This window comes from Tiliqua scincoides, chromosome 6, assembly GCF_035046505.1.
Source record: "Tiliqua scincoides isolate rTilSci1 chromosome 6, rTilSci1.hap2, whole genome shotgun sequence".
Taxonomy (NCBI): Eukaryota; Metazoa; Chordata; class Lepidosauria; order Squamata; family Scincidae; genus Tiliqua; species Tiliqua scincoides.
In genome coordinates this window covers 80741553-80758779 of record NC_089826.1, presented here as the reverse complement: position 1 = coordinate 80758779, position 17227 = coordinate 80741553, and the positions used below count along the sequence as shown (strand labels likewise).

At 43.8% G+C, this 17227-nt stretch overlaps 1 protein-coding gene across 7 annotated transcripts in view; it reads right to left on the bottom strand.

The window, feature by feature from the left end:
- The window catches only part of LDB2 (LIM domain binding 2), a 227708-nt gene that overhangs the window by 123505 nt on the left and 86976 nt on the right, over positions 1 to 17227 (bottom strand). For all 7 annotated transcript variants that reach the window (XM_066631795.1, XM_066631797.1, XM_066631796.1 and 4 more), the window contains exon 2: positions 13296 to 13398. In XM_066631795.1, the coding sequence (XP_066487892.1) occupies positions 13296 to 13398 (103 nt within the window). The remainder of the gene's footprint in view (positions 1 to 13295; positions 13399 to 17227) is intronic.

The window sequence follows — 17227 nt, the reverse complement described above, 5'->3', positions numbered from 1 at the left end:
CGCACCAGCCTCCCCACGCTGGACCAAGCCCAGCGAGTTTGTGCCAGTAGCAAGATGCTGGCGCAGGGGTCTGGGGAGGGAAGAACTGGGGAAATCTGCGGTGGGGGGAAATGGGTGGTGCGTAGGTCAGTGGACAGTCTGGGCCCAAGAGGGTGGTGGTGCCAGGATCTGGCTTAAGTGCCCCACTCCCTGGAGGCCCGGCCTAGCGTCAAGCTTCTCGAATCTGTGCCAGCTAAAGAGAAGGCGCAGCTCTCAGTAGCCCCATTTGGGCCATTGCCACGTTACCCAGGGTAAGGGGAAATTTGATTCCCCTTGCCCCGGGTTGCACCATAGTCAACCTCAAATCCGCACTGGCTAAGGGGCAGGCCAGTTAGCCTGCCTGTTCCAGCATGGGTTAGGATTGGGCTGTCATACTAGTAAAAATGGGTATGCATTTCTGTACTATTTGAAGTTGAAATGTATCAGATAAAAGGGTATTCAAAATGTTAAAAAGTCATGCATGCTCTAAACACTGATCTGTCAAGCCAACTATCCGAGATGTAAATAAACAAAAATGTATGATGAACTACAGTGAAGCCCTTGGGCATCTGGCTGTAGCTGCAAATATAATTTAACTAAAATGTATGCGGTTAAATAAATAGCTCTTTACTGTTTGGGTATCCTGGGAGGAGGGGAACATAGGTGCCAGTGTATTATTGGTCATATAGAGCAATCATATAGTCTCAAATGTTTTTGGGGCAATACCATACTGTTTCCAAGATTGTTTTTAAGACTGAAAGACTCACTTCTGTGTTGCAGGGAGGTTCCAGCCTTCTCCCACATTTGTGATGCATGCTGGGGCAAGCCTCGGAGAACAAATTAACCACCACGCTGACCAAGAAGTGGGTCTTTCAGTCTTAAAATCAGCTTATATTCTTGGAAACTGCATGGTTTGGCTGCAGAAAGATAAAAACATTGAATTTTGGCACCTTTTTTGTTTTAAATTTGGATCCCGGTATCCGCGGATACCAGGGTCCAACCTGTACTGTATACACATTCCAGGACAAACCTGGATTACGCAGAGAGAAAAAATGATGCTGGAAATGGTTGTGAGAACAGGAGCAGCCAGGCTTAATTAAGCTTAATTAACAATTAAGCAACCACCCTTAATTGTTTCCTAATACCTTGGCATGCTCTGATTCGGTTGGATGGAAGGCTCTAAAAGTAGGCATCAGACAAATAAACACTAGAGATGGATTTGTAATATGATTACAAGAGGCAACTGCTGAAACAGTACAAGGTCAGAAAGACTCGGCTTTTCTTTTTCATGGCTTTCAAAGATTCCAGCTTTCCACATACAGTGCAGAACACACAAGGCTCAGCAATTATCTCCAAACATGGCAAAAAAAAAATAAGAGAGGGGGAACAGGGGGAAAAAATGGAAACACAAAGAAAATAATCTCAACATGTAGAAAAGGAGAAATTATTCTGCCATGTAGTAATTATTGAGTGATGTTTAATTATTGGGACTTTGCAGAAATGAATAGGTACAGAGAAGAGCCTCAGCTTAGAAACTGTGGCAATTTATTACTGTGGGCAAATGTAATTTTCCACTGAAGAACTAGGCGAGTGTGACACAAAAGGAACAGAACGTGAATGGTAGAGGCTGGCAATGATTTTTTTTTTCCTGACAAGGTAAGCAGGTACAAAAAGCACGGCAGATGGCTGGTGATTTATCTGGTGTGCTCCCTGGGGCATTTGGTGGGCCGCTGTGAGATACAGGAAGCTGGACTGGATGGGCCTATGGCCTGATCCAGTGGGGCTGTTCTTATGTTCTTATGAGTAATTCTTGGCAGACCTGGAATACGCCCCTGGTTTGCCCAGGGTAGCCCCAGTCTCTGCGCCGTCGAGACTGGCAGACGGTATTGGTTTCCATTCCCTGAGATTAATGGACCGTTGCGGGGTGTACACAATAAGAAAGAGAAGCTTCAGATCACACAGAAAAGCAGCCCTGGAAGCCGGCTTTCCTCAGACACTCACAAAAATAGGGCTGCCACAGATATTGTCATTTCAGCTTTCCAAAGCAAAAAAAAAAAAAAAAAGTACATATTTGCAGCTGCAGAAAAGTGTCCTGAAAATGACTTTAGGGTTCCAAAAAGTGGACTTGTGCCAGGGATCAGGTCCAGGAAGGGAGTCAGGATTAACTGGCTACCACTGCCGCCAAACCTGTCCCGGTTCCAGATCTGCCCATCCTGGCCCCCATTGCCACCCCAATTTGCCCGCCACACCCCCTCCCATCTCTCTATCACCTTACCTCCATCATCATAACCTTGGCACTGCTCTGGAGTGTGTGGAAAGGCTCTGGCCTTCCTGTTGGCACCCCAGCAGCACCTTGCACTGCCAGAGCACCTGTTACAACTGGCTTTATGATAGCCAGTGCCCGCAGAAGAGGAGTGCCTCTAACTCTCAGCCCAGGTAGATTGGGCTCTTAAAGTGGCACAAATCTGGGCAATAACAGGGTGCAGCAGCAAACCTGTCAGGGATTTGAATGGAGAACCAATATACCATGACTTCACCACGGCTGGACTGTGATCCAATTTACAGGATGGACCCAGTGTCCTCTCACTAGATTTTATTATCTATTTACAGAGGGCTCATTCATAGGATGGGAATGAGCTACAAGATCAAATACTGTATAGCACAGTCGCAATGCATGTAATTAGGAACTCAGTGGAAGCCGGGCAAGAATATGAAGAGAATAGGAGTAAAACTCACATGCAGGGTTTCCTCCTACATACTGTATACGCAGGAAGGTCTGGGGGTTTGAGAAAAAAGTAAAACAAAGAACCAATTAACAAGAGAGAAGCTGGCTTTGACTTGTTTCTTTTAAAGGATAGAACAGGCTGTGTACCGCATGAAAATGGATCACTGATTAGTAACATGTTGGCAACTGCTAAACTGTTGCTGGCAAAAGGAAGACTCCTAACATGCCTAACACAGAAGTGTGGAAAATTTGGTAGGTAGTGATCATGAGTAGCAGGCATAGCTAGAGGAAAGTCACAGCGCTAAGTTCTGCAAGTGCCTGAATGCACCAAGCAAGTGTCCCCGTCCCCCCCGTTTCAGCGCCATTCTGGGCAGTGAGAGCAAAGCAGAGGACATGCCAAGTGACAGAGTGGACCCTCTGCTCAGCACTTCTTTACAGTAACAAGAGCAGCAGATGTACTATCAAGCTACTACAGAGAGTGTATTTAACACTTGGTGCACAGTGTGAGCAGGGAAAAGAGAAGCAAAATATACTTCATGGGAATGCTATGGCATTCTATGGCTTTGGGAATGCTGTTAGCAACCAGAAGCTAAATCATGCAGTATAATATGCAAAGTATGGTGGAGGCCCTCTGATTGTGCCTTTTACAGCATCAGCTATAAAACAAATGATTTATGCTCACACTACACCAAAGTTACTGAGTATCAATGAATTGTGTTGCACAATGACTCCTCCCCCTGCTGCCTGCATGACCCTGACAACACCTGGCCTTTCTGATAACCCCAGACTGGGTAATATACATGAAATTATCAAGAGGCGGCTCTTTGGCTGCAGACAGAAGGTTTATAATCGGTAATCTGATAGATAAAACAGATCAGACCGATTCATCTGAACCAAACATCACGGTAAACATGCACCATTTGTTGTCGTAACTAAACTTCAGTGATTCACCTTCCACATTTGCCTGCAATCATAAATGATCAAGGTTTGAAAATTGCCTTTTGGTTTTAAGATGTTTTCCCAAATGAAGGCTTTCTCTGTCTCTACTCAGCAGTTCTTTAGAGTGGATGAACAGGTAGCTGTTTATGATCAGCTGGTCACGCATTACAACAGCCATTTAGGAATTCTTTTCTTTAATCTGAATTGGCCATAGATGGTAGTTGTTTTTTTTTTCCCACCCACTCCAGACTGGCAAGGGAGGGAAGACCAGAAGTGATTGTGAGGAGCTCCAGAAGGATCTCTCCAGACTGGCAGAATGGGCAACAAAATGGCAGATGCGCTTCAATGTCAGTAAGTGTAAAGTCATGCACATTGGGGCAAAAAATCAAAACTTTAGATATAGGCTGATGGGTTCTGAGCTGTCTGTGACAGGTCAGGAGAGAGATCTTGGGGTGGTGGTGGACAGGACGATGAAAGTGTCCACCCAATGTGCGGCGGCAGTGAAGAAGGCCAATTCTATGCTTGGGATCATTAGGAAAGGTATTGAGAACAAAAGAGCTAATATTATAATGCCGTTGTACAAATCGATGGTAAGGCCACACCTGGAGTATTGTGTCCAGTTCTGGTCGCCGCATCTCAAAAAAGACATAGTGGAAATGGAAAAGGTGCAAAAGAGAGCGACTAAGATGATTACGGGGCTGGGGCACCTTCCTCATGAGCAAAGGCTACAGCGTTTGGGCCTCTTCAGCCTAGAAAAGAGACGCCTGAGGGGGGACATGATTGAGACATACAAAATTATGCAGGGGATGGACAGAGTGGATAGGGAGATGCTCTTTACACTCTCACATAACACCAGAACCAGGGGACATCCACTAAAATTGAGTGTTGGGAGAGTTAGAACAGACAAAAGAAAATATTTCTTTACTCAGTGTGTAGTTGGTCTGTGGAACTCTTTGCCACAGGATGTGGTGATGGTGACTGGCCTGGACGCCTTTAAAAGGGGATTGGACAAGTTTCTGGAGGAAATATCCATTACGGGTTACAAGCCATGATGTGTATGTGCAACCTCCTGATTTTAGAAATGGGCTATGTCAGAATGCCAGTCCAAGGGAGGGCACCAGGATGCAGGTCCCTTGTTATCTGATGTGCTCCCTGGGGCATTTGGTGGGCCGCTGTGAGATACAGGAAGCTGGACTAGATGGGCCTATGGCCTGAGCCAGTGGGGCTGTTCTTATGTTCTTAACTACAATTCCCAGGAAGCCTTGCAGGTCTCTTGTTATCTGGTGTGCTCCCTGGGGCATTTGGTGGGCCGCTGTGAGATACAAGAAGCTGGACTAGATGGGCCTATGGCCTGATCCAGTGGGGCTGTTCTTATGTTCTTATGGAAAGTATATTCAGTAGGTTTCATACATTAAAAATTGGTCACTGTGTTTAATAAAGTAGCACAAATTAAACCCACTTGCAATCTGGTGTCTTTGCTGGGGGGTGTGAGCGCAAATAGAAGGCTAGATGCAGGGAGGTGGCAGTGAAATGCAAGTATCTTGTGGTCTTGTGTGCACACCCTGAGGCATCTGGTGGGCAGTTGTGAGATATAGGAAGCCAGACTAGATGGGCATTGGGCCTGATCCAGCAGGGCTTGTCTTACGTTCTTATAGATACCATGTTGTCAAAACTTGAGCTAGCAACAAGCCGTGAACTGGTGAACTGAGAGGTGTGTGGCGGAGATTAGGGTTGCCTGATCAGTCATCTGAAGAAAGGTGATTGAGGTGGGTGAGGAATCTCTGCCCATACATCCTCCTAGTGGAGGAAGTTACAAATAGTGTCATGCAAACCTACATGAAGCGGACAGTGATGTAAATGACCAGGGCATCAGGGGCACCTATCCACTTTACAATGGTGCAGCTACACTCAGCTAAGGACAGCACTAGTGGCGTTCCCAGAGGGGAGGCACAGCGCTGTTTTAAGGGTGCCTCAACACATTCTGTAAGCAGCCCCCTTCTCCACTGTTAGAGCCATTCCACACAATAAGAGCAATGCGGGGCATCTCCTCCACTTTGCTCTTGCCACTGGAATGGCTCTGAACGGAAGGGGAAGGGCAGCTTATATGGTGCATTGAGGCACCCTGCAAAACTTAGTGCTGAGCCTTTCCTCTGAGAATGCCACTGGACAGCACTGTGAAAGGTAGGGATTTGTCACCCACTTCAATTGCCCCAAGCAACAGGAAGCAATTTAGCCAACATGGGGATTAAGTAGGTATTTTAGAGCGAGGGTGGGCAACAAGGCCAGGGACAGACTGAGCAAGAAGTGCCATTGTTCCCTTTTTTCCTGCTGAAACAGGAGCTTTAAAGGTAATTGACTTTCTCCAGTTGACTCTTCTAGCAACGCTGCTCAAGACTGAGCTCGGGAATCACTGACACCACCCCGACCAGTTCTGGTCAAAAGACCTAACCAGCCAACCAGCGGCCACAATGGTCAAGGAAGTCTCCTTGGATCAAGAAGGCAGAAAAGGTCAATTAGTCCTCCTGGACCCTCTTAAAAGCATCCAGATCAGAAGCTGGCTGTCCGCAGAAGACTTTCACCCTCTTTCAACGACATCTTTGCTTTGGCCCACTCTCAACCGCACAGCCACCAGGTCAAACACAAAAGAATGTTCTAGGTCTGTGGGGAAGAAGTCACAGAAGACCCTTTCCCACTATTAAAAGGGTAGTTGACTTTATATGAGAGCTACAGGCCCAAAGTATTGTCCCTGTGACTGGCTAGTTCCAATTTCTGGCTTATGAAGCATAAAGCAAAATATTCATTAACTTATTATTAACAAAGACATTAACAGAAAGAAAATATGCCTTATTTGCCACAGCACCTGTTCAGCTGTCTCAGAAAATGTTGGACAGGAGCTTCGGCAATAACATTTTTGCAGTTTGTGTAATTTAGCTTGTGTTCCACTGAGATGGCTGCAGCTTTGACTATAAATCACAATCAGAAAAGCAAACCTCCATTTCTACTGCTTTGGGGACATGTGTTCTTTTCTGCCACCTGGTCCTGAAAGAGTTAACCACCCAGTTCCCCCCTTCTCTGCAGTGCTGAATAAACACTGCACATTATTCTTACTGAGCATGCTTCATCTTTTCCCCTGTCTCCACAGTCTTGGGCTGTCAATCAGCTGTCAGCCTCCACCACATCAGCAAAATGCACACCACCACACTGTCAGCATAGCAGCCGGGGAGACTCTGCTAAGGACTGTCAATCAAACGGGCTCCTCTTCTCTGTTCTGGAAATATTTTGTCTCCGAGAAACAAAGAAGCCGGTCAACAACGGATCAGAGTCTAGTATTTACTCCTGGTACAGCGATTACAAAGGCTCTTAACAGAGAGGCAATTCTGTTCTTCTACAACTGTGAAAATGATCTGCTTTATTATGGTGATAAGTTGCAAATTCTCTCTCCCCACCTCATCGTCTTTTATGACATATATGCTAATTATTGCTCTGAACGATTAAAGGAGTGCAATGAATGAACCACCAATGTACTCAGGTGACACTGATTATATTACATATATTTATTCAGATCTACAGCTCATCCCCAAGCTTAGGCTACATCCTTATCTCATCTCCTTTATCCTCGCAATCCCTCAAAGTGGGTCACCATTGTTCCCATTCTATGATAGTGAATCTGTGGGGGTTAAAGGAGTGATTTCCCTAAAATTAACATGAGAATCCACTACTGAACTGATTTGGTACCCAACTTCAAGACAAAAAATATACTTTTCCCCAAATGTATACCTCCGCAAGTGCCCAAACCAACTTGCAAAATTTAATGCATTTCTATTTATTTTTAAAAGCTATTTATTTTTAAAAGCAGATAGCCTCTTTGAATGCCCAATAGGGAAATAAAGTGGGGTATAAATTTGTGAATAAATACATACATAGCTCTTCTTCTGTATGGCAGTTTACAACAAACAAACCCCAGTGATTAAAAGCACAGCAACAACCGAATCATCCTAAAACAACAAATTCCAAAACAGCAACCAAATCAGAAAAAAAGGAGGGAATAAAATAAAGGCAGTTTTAATATAACTTGAATGCAACAAAAAGTGAAAAGAAAGTCAAAACAGCAGTGAAAAAAAAAACTAAAAATACCCCCAAAAGAGGAAGCACTACAAAAGCAAATGAAGAGTGCAATCCTAACCCCTGACATAAGGGCAATGCAGCTCTGAGGTAAGGGAACAAACATTCCCTTTCTTTGAGGAGGCCTCCGTGAGTGACACCCAACTGCAGGATGCAGCACATGTCCCATTGGCACCGCTATGCCAGTGCTGGAAAGCACTGACATAAGGGCTTAGGATTGTGCCCAAAATCAATTAAGCTGGCTGAAATAATCAGGCTTTCAGTGTAAGCTGAATACCAACAAGGAGGTTGTCAACTACACCTACTGAGACTGGAAGTTCAGCAAGAAGTTCCACTACAGAGGATTATGTGACAAAGCAGATTTTTTTTTTATTTGAGCATGAATCACTTGCTGGTTCTCTGATAAATGATAAGATATATCCAGGTTTGTAAGTACAGGTCAGCTCTCATTATCTGTGGGTTTGGTACACGCAGAATTGAATACCACGGGTACCAAACCTGCGGAGTGGGCGACCTGTAGTCTTCCAAACCTGACCAAAGTTGTCTGTAAGTCTTCCAGAAGGCTGAAAAACACAACTTCTGGTTTTTGGCCAGAAACTGAAATTTGTGCTTTTCATCCCTCAGACTGGCCCCCTGAAATCCTCCAGTTCCAACATCTGCGGATTTTAGTATCTATTGGGGTTCCAGGAACTAAACCCCTGCAGATAATGAGGGAAGCCCTGAACTCTTCTGGTTGCTTGTGGTGAGTGAAGATTAAGGACAAGTGACCAGGCAGGTGAACAATTCTAAATGAGAAGAGATTGGATTCTTTGCTTCTTGAAGTCCACTGTCGTTTTTGCAGGTTAGTAACTTCTGCAAACAACTTTGTAAGGCTGAGCAAATTACTCAGCAGTGATTCCCAAACTTGCCAGGCTCACAGTGCCCCCATAGCTTCTTCTTCCTGGCTCAACCGGGCGCTGCTATCTTGGATCTCACAAGTTGTTGCAAGATCCAAGATGGCAGTGTCCAAATTTTGTGAGATCTTGCAAGATCCAAGATGGTGGTGCGTGGGAGAGTTGGTAGGAGAGGTGGACAGAGACATCCTGCGACACCCCTGTGAGTGCGCTGTGACACCCTAAGGTGCTAGTGTTTTGGGAACTACTAGGTTAAAGCTTAAGTCTACCTATCTAAGACTTTTTTATGCTATCAACTGGAATGCAAGTTAGGCGGAGGGAAAGGCAAGAGAAAAATTCAGTCTTGTCTTTAATTCATGACAGATGATTCAGTCTTAAGAATACCTAAGGATAGACTTTTAAATATTTGCATTAAATTAGGGTCAAACACAAGTGACAACGCCCTAAGAGGTTTAATTTCTCTTTAATCAATACCAGCTGAATTATGGTCCCTCATCAGTTGATACCATGATGATGGGGAAGGGGTCTTTAAATCCTACCCCCAGCACAGTGTCAAGTTCTGTGATTCGGGGAGGCATCTGGCTGCCATGTATCTTGGGGGGGGGGCGGGGAAGCACATACTTATAGCAATAGGATCTTCCTGGGTAATCAGAAGCCAGATTTTTTTTTGGGGGGGGTACATGGCGTAGATTGGGACCAAGCCTGGAAGTCAAGTTAAACTCCCCTACCATCTGCCAGTTGATCCACAGAAATCCTGACCTGGCTGCTATTAATGAAGACCAGTGTTTCTTAAACTGTGGGTTAGGAGCCAATTGCAGGTTCCCCATTCATTTCAATGTGTATTTTGTTTTTTAATATATTCGACTTGATGCTATCATGGGAAAATGGGGAACTCATTTGGGGAAATGTTACAGATCTGTACAGGCTACTATGTATGTCATTTTAACAATGATAGTTAATGCGGCTTACTCCCAGGTAAATTTAGATAGAATTTCAGGCTTTGCGATGATCAGAGAATTTTTTTTAAACAAATCAGCAACTGCTTTGGAGAGTTAGGAGGGTTCTTTTTTGTTTGAAATATATATATTTTTAACTTATACTTATTGTAAACCTTTAATTTACCTAGGGCGCTATTCTAATCAACTTTTCAGCACTGGCATAGCTATGTCAATGGGGCATGTGCTGCATCCTACAATTGGGGAACAGTCACGGAGGCCTCCTCAAGGTAAGGCAATTTTTGTTCCCTTACCTTGGAGTTGCATTGCATTTACCTCAGTGCTGGAAAGTTGGTGAGGACTATGCCCTTACTTACTTAATTAAATTTGATTTTGTCGTATAGGGTGTTTTCCTGCTGCTGTCACTTCCAGCCATGACATAGTTCCACGTAAATGACATCACTTCCGGTGGGTCCCAACAGATTGTCATTCTAAAAACTGGGTCCTGCTGCTAAAAAGTATTGAGAACCACTGACTAAAACTGTCAAGGCTAGTAATGTTTTAATCATCACATGTAGCTTTGCTCTTATTATTTTATAATAAACAGGGTTATTTATGGAAGAGACATTTAGCAGAATGGCACATGTTTAAAAGAACCTCTTTTTCAAATTATTAAAAGGTGGCTTTGTTTCTTCCATTGTAAATTTTTTTTAACCTACTGATCAATTGGTTTGACTGAACAATCCTCTTAGTTATAATTCACAACGTAAACCATGGAAGGGAACATTGAGTTTCATGAGAAAGAGTTCCAATCCATTCAGTTATAGCAATCCTGGTTGCCCCCCCTCTCTCTCTCACACACACACACACACACACACACACACACACACACACACCAGTGGAACACCTCTGTGCTTTCAGCTAAATGTCTTGGAAGATTCTTATTTCCTTGTAGTGACTGATCATCACTATATCACCCACACACATTTAATTCATTTTATCAGTTCTCTCTAGGTGTTTATTTGACAAGTGCCTGCCTCTTTCCAGAGGAGCAAAAAGGAAAAAGCTACTTTGAACACCGTTTAAGGGATCATTGTTGACAGAATTACTATTTCTTGCCTTTCAAAGCAAGTGACGACTCTGTACAGGCCCTTAAATTACAGCCTCTAGCAAAAGTGGAAACGGCTGATCTGTCCCAATTAGTTTGAGTCAACTTGTCAGATATCAAATTTGCTAGTTATGTTATCAGTCTAACAGGCGCAGATGTATCAGTAGAAAAGCAATTAGTGTCCAGTTAGATCGGACGGGGCTGCTCTTCTGCAAAACACAACTACACAAGAAAGAATTTGTCAAGCAGGAAAGGATATTCCCGTTGTCACAACTATTTTCTAGTGGCTCTACAAGCTGCTCAGCGTGGTGAGTTCAGGTTTGTAAACCAGAGCCCTGATGAGAGGTGAAATGATGGTGAGATCCCTCCCGAGTCAGTGAGTCAGTGATCTACGCCAAAGTCATTATGGGGGCTGTCCTGCTTTTAAGGAACTTTGGTAATGGGCAGAGGTGGGAGAAGACGGCTTTATTTTTTTGCCAATTTGGTACTTTCCAAAAGTTAGAAGTGCAGAAAGCAGTATTATTGAAGATTGCAGTGGCACATTCAAAATTGACACTAATTATAAACTATAATTGCTTTAAAAGTGTACGAGGTGGAAGATATAGGCGATATAGTGTCAGCAGATGCAGCCACATTACCCATGCACTTCCTATTGTACCCCCCCATGCACCAAATAAAATGGTTTTATTTTATTTTCTTAAGAGAGGTTTTTCTGCTTATTTTTTCTTTACAAAAATGAGAAGTGCAGAAAACAGTGTTATTTGTTTTTATTTCATTATCACTTTTTTTCCCCCCACCTCTAGTAATGGGGGGAGCTCAGTTCAGACAAGGCAGAGGTGCTGATGGTGGGCGCTTCTTCTTACTAAGTTTTAGGGGAAATGATGACTTCCAATGAGGTGACACTTCTCTTACAGGAGGGAACGGTTCAACGTACGCCTGGATTTGCTTCTGGTGCAAAGATGGCAGCAGTGACCAGGAATGTATTTGATCACTCAACTCGATTACTCTAATGCTGTTTACCTTGAAGGCAGTCTGGAAACTCTGACTGGTCCAAAATATAGCAACTCTACTTTTGTCAGGCATTAGGAGCCAGGACTGTGTGAAACTAGCTCTTCATCAATTCCACGGGTTATCACTTTGTTTCTAGGCGTTGCTGCTTTTCGTATTGTTCTATGATCATGTTACTTGATTTTTCACTTGCTTTTGGCATGGGCGGGATAGTCTGTTAATCACTTTGGACCCAATCCTATCCTTTCCCCCTTCTGTGCCCAAAAGGAGCATGCTATATCCAGCAAAGGGGGGGGGGAATCAGGAGGCTTTGTAGGGCAGCAGCAACTCTCCAGGAGTTCGAGAACCATTGGTAAGTGTTGGCGGGGGCGAGGACTAGGGGGGATGCGTCCCTACAGCGTCACAATGATCGCAGTACCATGGAGACACAGGGGCTTGTCTCCCTACCTGGGGGCATCCGCGGGCCTCAGAGAGGGTCTGGGACCCTCTGAAAGTCTCCCCCAAGCTTCTTATTGCTATGAACTACAGGTCCAAGTGCACTTCTGGAAGTGCGCTCCAACCTGTAGATCAGTGTGATAAGAACGATCCAGCATGCACCACTGTAGCTGGGTCCACCCCCTCCTGAGGCCTTCCTACCCCCATTCGTCCTCCCACTCTACCCAGTTTTACCCCTTTCCCCACCTTCACTGCTGACTTATCTGCTCTAGCAGCTCACCTGGTTCTTGCGGAAGCACTTCAAAAATGGCCACCGACAGAGCACTCCGAGCGCCGTCACCAGCCATTTTGTGACAGCGGAACTCTGTTCCACAGTTGCAAATTGCCTCTGCTGGCAGCCCAGTCTGGAATAGGATTTTGCTGCCCAAATGTTACTGGTAGAAAACCAGGATCCTAATATACAGTGCAACAAATTTAAGCATTAAGCAACCCAGAACTGGTTGGCAGCCTTCATTCTCGAAAGACTATGGTATAAGCCTACAGCACCCGGTATTCCCAAGAGGTCTCCCATCCAAGTACTAACCAGGCCTGACCCTGCTTAGCTTCCAAGATCAGACAAGATCAGGGATGTGCAGGATAAATTTCATCCATAGCTCAGTGATTGGACCTGTGCTTAGTTGCCCTTGCCCTTATTCTGCGATGGCCATATTCTTGAGCATGAGGGAAAAAAAAACCGACAGCCGTCAGTATAGCAAAAACAAAAACAAACAAGAATTATCCACCAAATTCAAAAATAAATGAGATTCTAAATGTGAACTGTTTCCCTCCAAATTAGTCCTGAAATGAATGCAGCAAAGTAAAATGAATCACAACAAGAGCTCCGAAAATGAACAGGGCTTGAAAGCAATTAATTTGACTTTTTTGCATGCAGAAGTTTCACAGCTGAACAGGAATTTGAATTCAGGGATCCCTAATCCAAGTCCAACATTCTACCCACCTCAACACCCCTGTCTTCTATTGAATAGCTTATCATGGCAGTGCCTTCCTTAAGCTATCATCTGAACCTATTTTAGAAGCAAAGATAGAAAGTTATTAATACATTTGTCCCTTACTGTATCGCTTTGGTCCATCTTCCAAACAAAATGAAAGAGTTAAGGTTCCATCATCTTCAAAAAATTCCGTTGCAAAGGCATCCCACCAGAGGTTGTCACTGTCCTAAGAGGGAATAAAACATTCATTCATTCAAAACGAAGAAAATAAATCAGTTTTACGTTGTCATTTGTTAAATCGCTAACCGGTCCCCTAGAAGGCTCAATACTCAGAAATCAGATTTCATATTCAATTTTGGGAAACGTTTTCAATGCTGGAAGATTATTAAAACTAGTTCTGATATTTTGGTATGGGCCTGGGGTGTTTCAAAGACATGCCATACCAAAAATACGCAACACAACTCTCTAATATCAAACTGTCATCCAATTGGTCCCTGTGCCGCCCTGCCAGTATCTGTGGGGGGTTCCCGGAAAGGAACTCCCACAGATAATAATATGAATATCACACAGACATCAGTACACCGCTGTCTTGTTATCTAGACAGGTTGAGTCTAGTTATTCGAGAGGGTTCTGTTCCCAGAACTCACGTGGGTGGAAAAATTGCATTAAAGCAAATCCATTTAAAAAATAATGTCCCTTTGCTGGGCAATTTAAAAACAGCCTTGCTGACCTTTGTGATGTAAGACGGAGTCATTAGGTAGACAATCCATCAATCGGTCCCTCTCCAGGTGCTTAGAAAGGCTTCACTCTGAGCCAGCACTCCTTCCTTCACCCAGAGAGCAGTGCTGGGAAAGAATGCAAAGTGATTATTATCTTTCACATGCTCAGGGGGAAGGAAGGGGTCGCTTGCCTTGGAGTGAAGTTGTTCTAAGTGCCTGGAGAGAGAATGATTGATGGATTGTCAGCTGGCTGCCCTCTCTCACATTAAACAACTGTTTTCCTTTAATTTAAAGGGCCCTTCTCATCGCATTGAGATAAAAACGCAGGCGAAAAATCTGTGGATAATGAGGTTATAATGAGGTTACTTGTTATGACCCATTTCCCTCCTTCCTCCACCAACAACATTCCCTGTTCAGCCTGCTAGATCAATGGGGGGGGGGGGGGGTTTGTGTGCACAAGCTTCTTTCACTTCTCAGTCCAGCATCCTATTGCTGCATAATTGCATGGGGGGGGGGGAACCCAAACTGTCCCTCACCATGTGATTTAAATGCTACCATATAGTTCAAGGCAGTTAGGATGCTCTGCACTCCCCACCACACCAATGCAACTATGTGAAGCAGGACAGGATACTGTGTGGAGAAGAGGAACACACAGTCCTCTTTATGGGATGGTGAGGCCAGTCAGACATATTGTCTGAACCATCCCATAACCTCAAGACCGTGCGAAAAAGGTTGAAAATTGCTGTTCTAGATGCTTCTAGCATAGAAGGGTTGCTCAAAACAGTGCAGACATCACATCATCACATACACACAAGCTGGTGCCAGGGCCAAAGCAAGCATCCAAGTGGCCAAATATACAACGGATTCTGCTGATCACAATAACCTAGACCAGCCTTGTTTCTTGGAATGAATACCCCCAACACCATCCTCTGCATTCTTCACCCGCTTCTGTCTCATGTCGCGCATGAGTTAATCTCACAGGATTCTGCAGCCAAATGCCAAACAGGAGAGCACTGCCACCCACCAACTCCGTTCAGAATTCCACCCCAAGCACAGACGAATCATGACAAAGGAGGCCACACTTAACTGTTGTCACTCTCATGATTGCCAACGGCTTTGATAAATTTGTTAATAGATCACTGAACCATCTACAGTATATTACTTCCTAAGCAACGGACAAATGGCAGTAAGGAGAGCTCTCAGCGGATACTGAATTGCATGGATAAATAAATGTGCAGCTTGAGGGCCTCAGAACATCTTCTGAACACAACCGGGAGGCACTTCCTATAAAGTTCGAGAGGTCCTCTGAGGCTCTCCAGCTGCAGGTTTGGCATCTGCAGATACTGAAATACGTGAGCACAATACCTGTAGATAAGAAGGGTACACTGTATTTTAATGTCCTGATTGGCAACGGGTTTTGCCGGAGAAGGGGATGAGGAGACAGTGAGCCAAGGAAGATCCTATGCTCCACCACTACAAAACACCTGCTACTAAGTTCTGTCACCCCCAATGGTACTCCTTCACATCCTGTTTCATCTCTAGGTTTGGACAGATTATTCCAAGGGGACCTAAATTTGACCCAGGGACTGCCAGATACTGAATCATGCTTTGAAAAGTGTTTTCAGTCTTTCAGGAAGTTACTTTGAAAGACCTGGAACTTCCTAGGACTCAGACAAGTCAGTCTGACTGGGCTTTGAGAAATTGAAGGGAAATGGAACTCAAAGCAAGTCGTATATTTCTTTCCGTCATTCAGATCCAAAAGTCCCACTGGCTGGAAAGAGTAGAAATTAAATTATAGATTCTCTGTACGGATAGGTATAAACATCCAATTTCTATTACAGCTTGAACGCGATCCAAGATTTTTAATCAGATGTTTTCTGCATACTTTCAAATCAAGAAAACAAAAACCAAATCCAGTTGCATGCATAAATGTGAAGCGCGATCATGAATACGTATTCCCAATTAAAATCACATGTTCTGATGTTAGCTGGTGGGCTAAATGGCATTGGTAACCAAATGGTGGAGGAAACCAAGGTGTGATGGGGGGGAGGAGGGGAAAGTATAATAACAAGGAGGGAAAAATGATTTTTTTAAAATTCCTTTTTCCAACAAAAAGAGTCAAGGCTGCCCCCAGGCATCCTTAACTCATGCACTGACAGGTTACCTGGGATTTTTTTGGCAGAGTAATTATTTTCCAATTCAGCAATAATGAGATTTTACCATGGCAACCCTCCTTTCACATCGCACACTCATGCTCTCCAACATTGAAATAATGGACCAAAAATTAATACTTTGAAAAGTACTTTTAAAAAATACATTTAAAGCAAAAGGACAAAAGGAAGAAACGAGCAGAGGGAACTTGACAGCAGGTTCGGGAAAGGAGAAGTGACCAGTGATCCTTGACATCTATTAGTCTTTAGATTCTGGAGTGTCTTTTTTTTTTTTCGAATGTTTAAAAAAAAAAAAAGTGCCACAGAAGTTGGCATTAATTTTTTCTCCTACTTTCTATCAGGAACATTCTCCAGGGAAAAAAATTTTTTAAGAGGGTATTCAGAGAAATACTGGATTTCCTTGTTACCATATTCCTAAATGTCTGAAGGCTATATAAGACAGAATTGCTCATACCTTGCCGTTTAATTGGTCCACAGGTGCAATAAAATATCAAAATGCAATATACCTTCCCCCTCCTTATTTTTTAGTTTTGTTGCAATTACTGCTTAAGGTAAGTGTAAAGATAGCTTTCTCAGTAAGAAATATTTGGGTCCCAATACTGAATTAGTCATGGGAAGAAACTGGTGGCTTTGTATGGGATGTAAATCCCATACATCCACATCAAAAATTTCAATTTAGCGTTTTGGTTTTCATTGCTGCTTCAGTTGGGTTTGATTGTTCATGGTGGTTTGAATGTTATTTGTGACATTTTGATAAGTCTTCTCTTGATACAGTCCTGATTCCCAAGGGGAAAGGGCAATATACAAGCTTTTAAAAAGAAAATAAGTGAAAGTGAATCTAGTTTGTGCAGCCTGGGGAGAGGCTTCCGTACATGACACAGATCTCTCTCGTGCTGCTGGGCCAACAGTCTTACAAATCCGGTCACTATCACTGTGGCTTTGGTGAACTCCAGATTATTCATAATGTACAGGCGCCCCTTGTATCTGCAGAACCTATATTCGCTGTTTCACATATCTCTGGATCACAAATTCCCCGTCATTCCAATGACTCATCTCGAAAGTTTTGCAAGAGCTTTGAATGCCCCCTAGGGAGATAAAACGGTATAAATTGCAAGTAAGTAAGTATGGCCCCCCTGCATCCGCAGATCCCATATCCACGGATTCA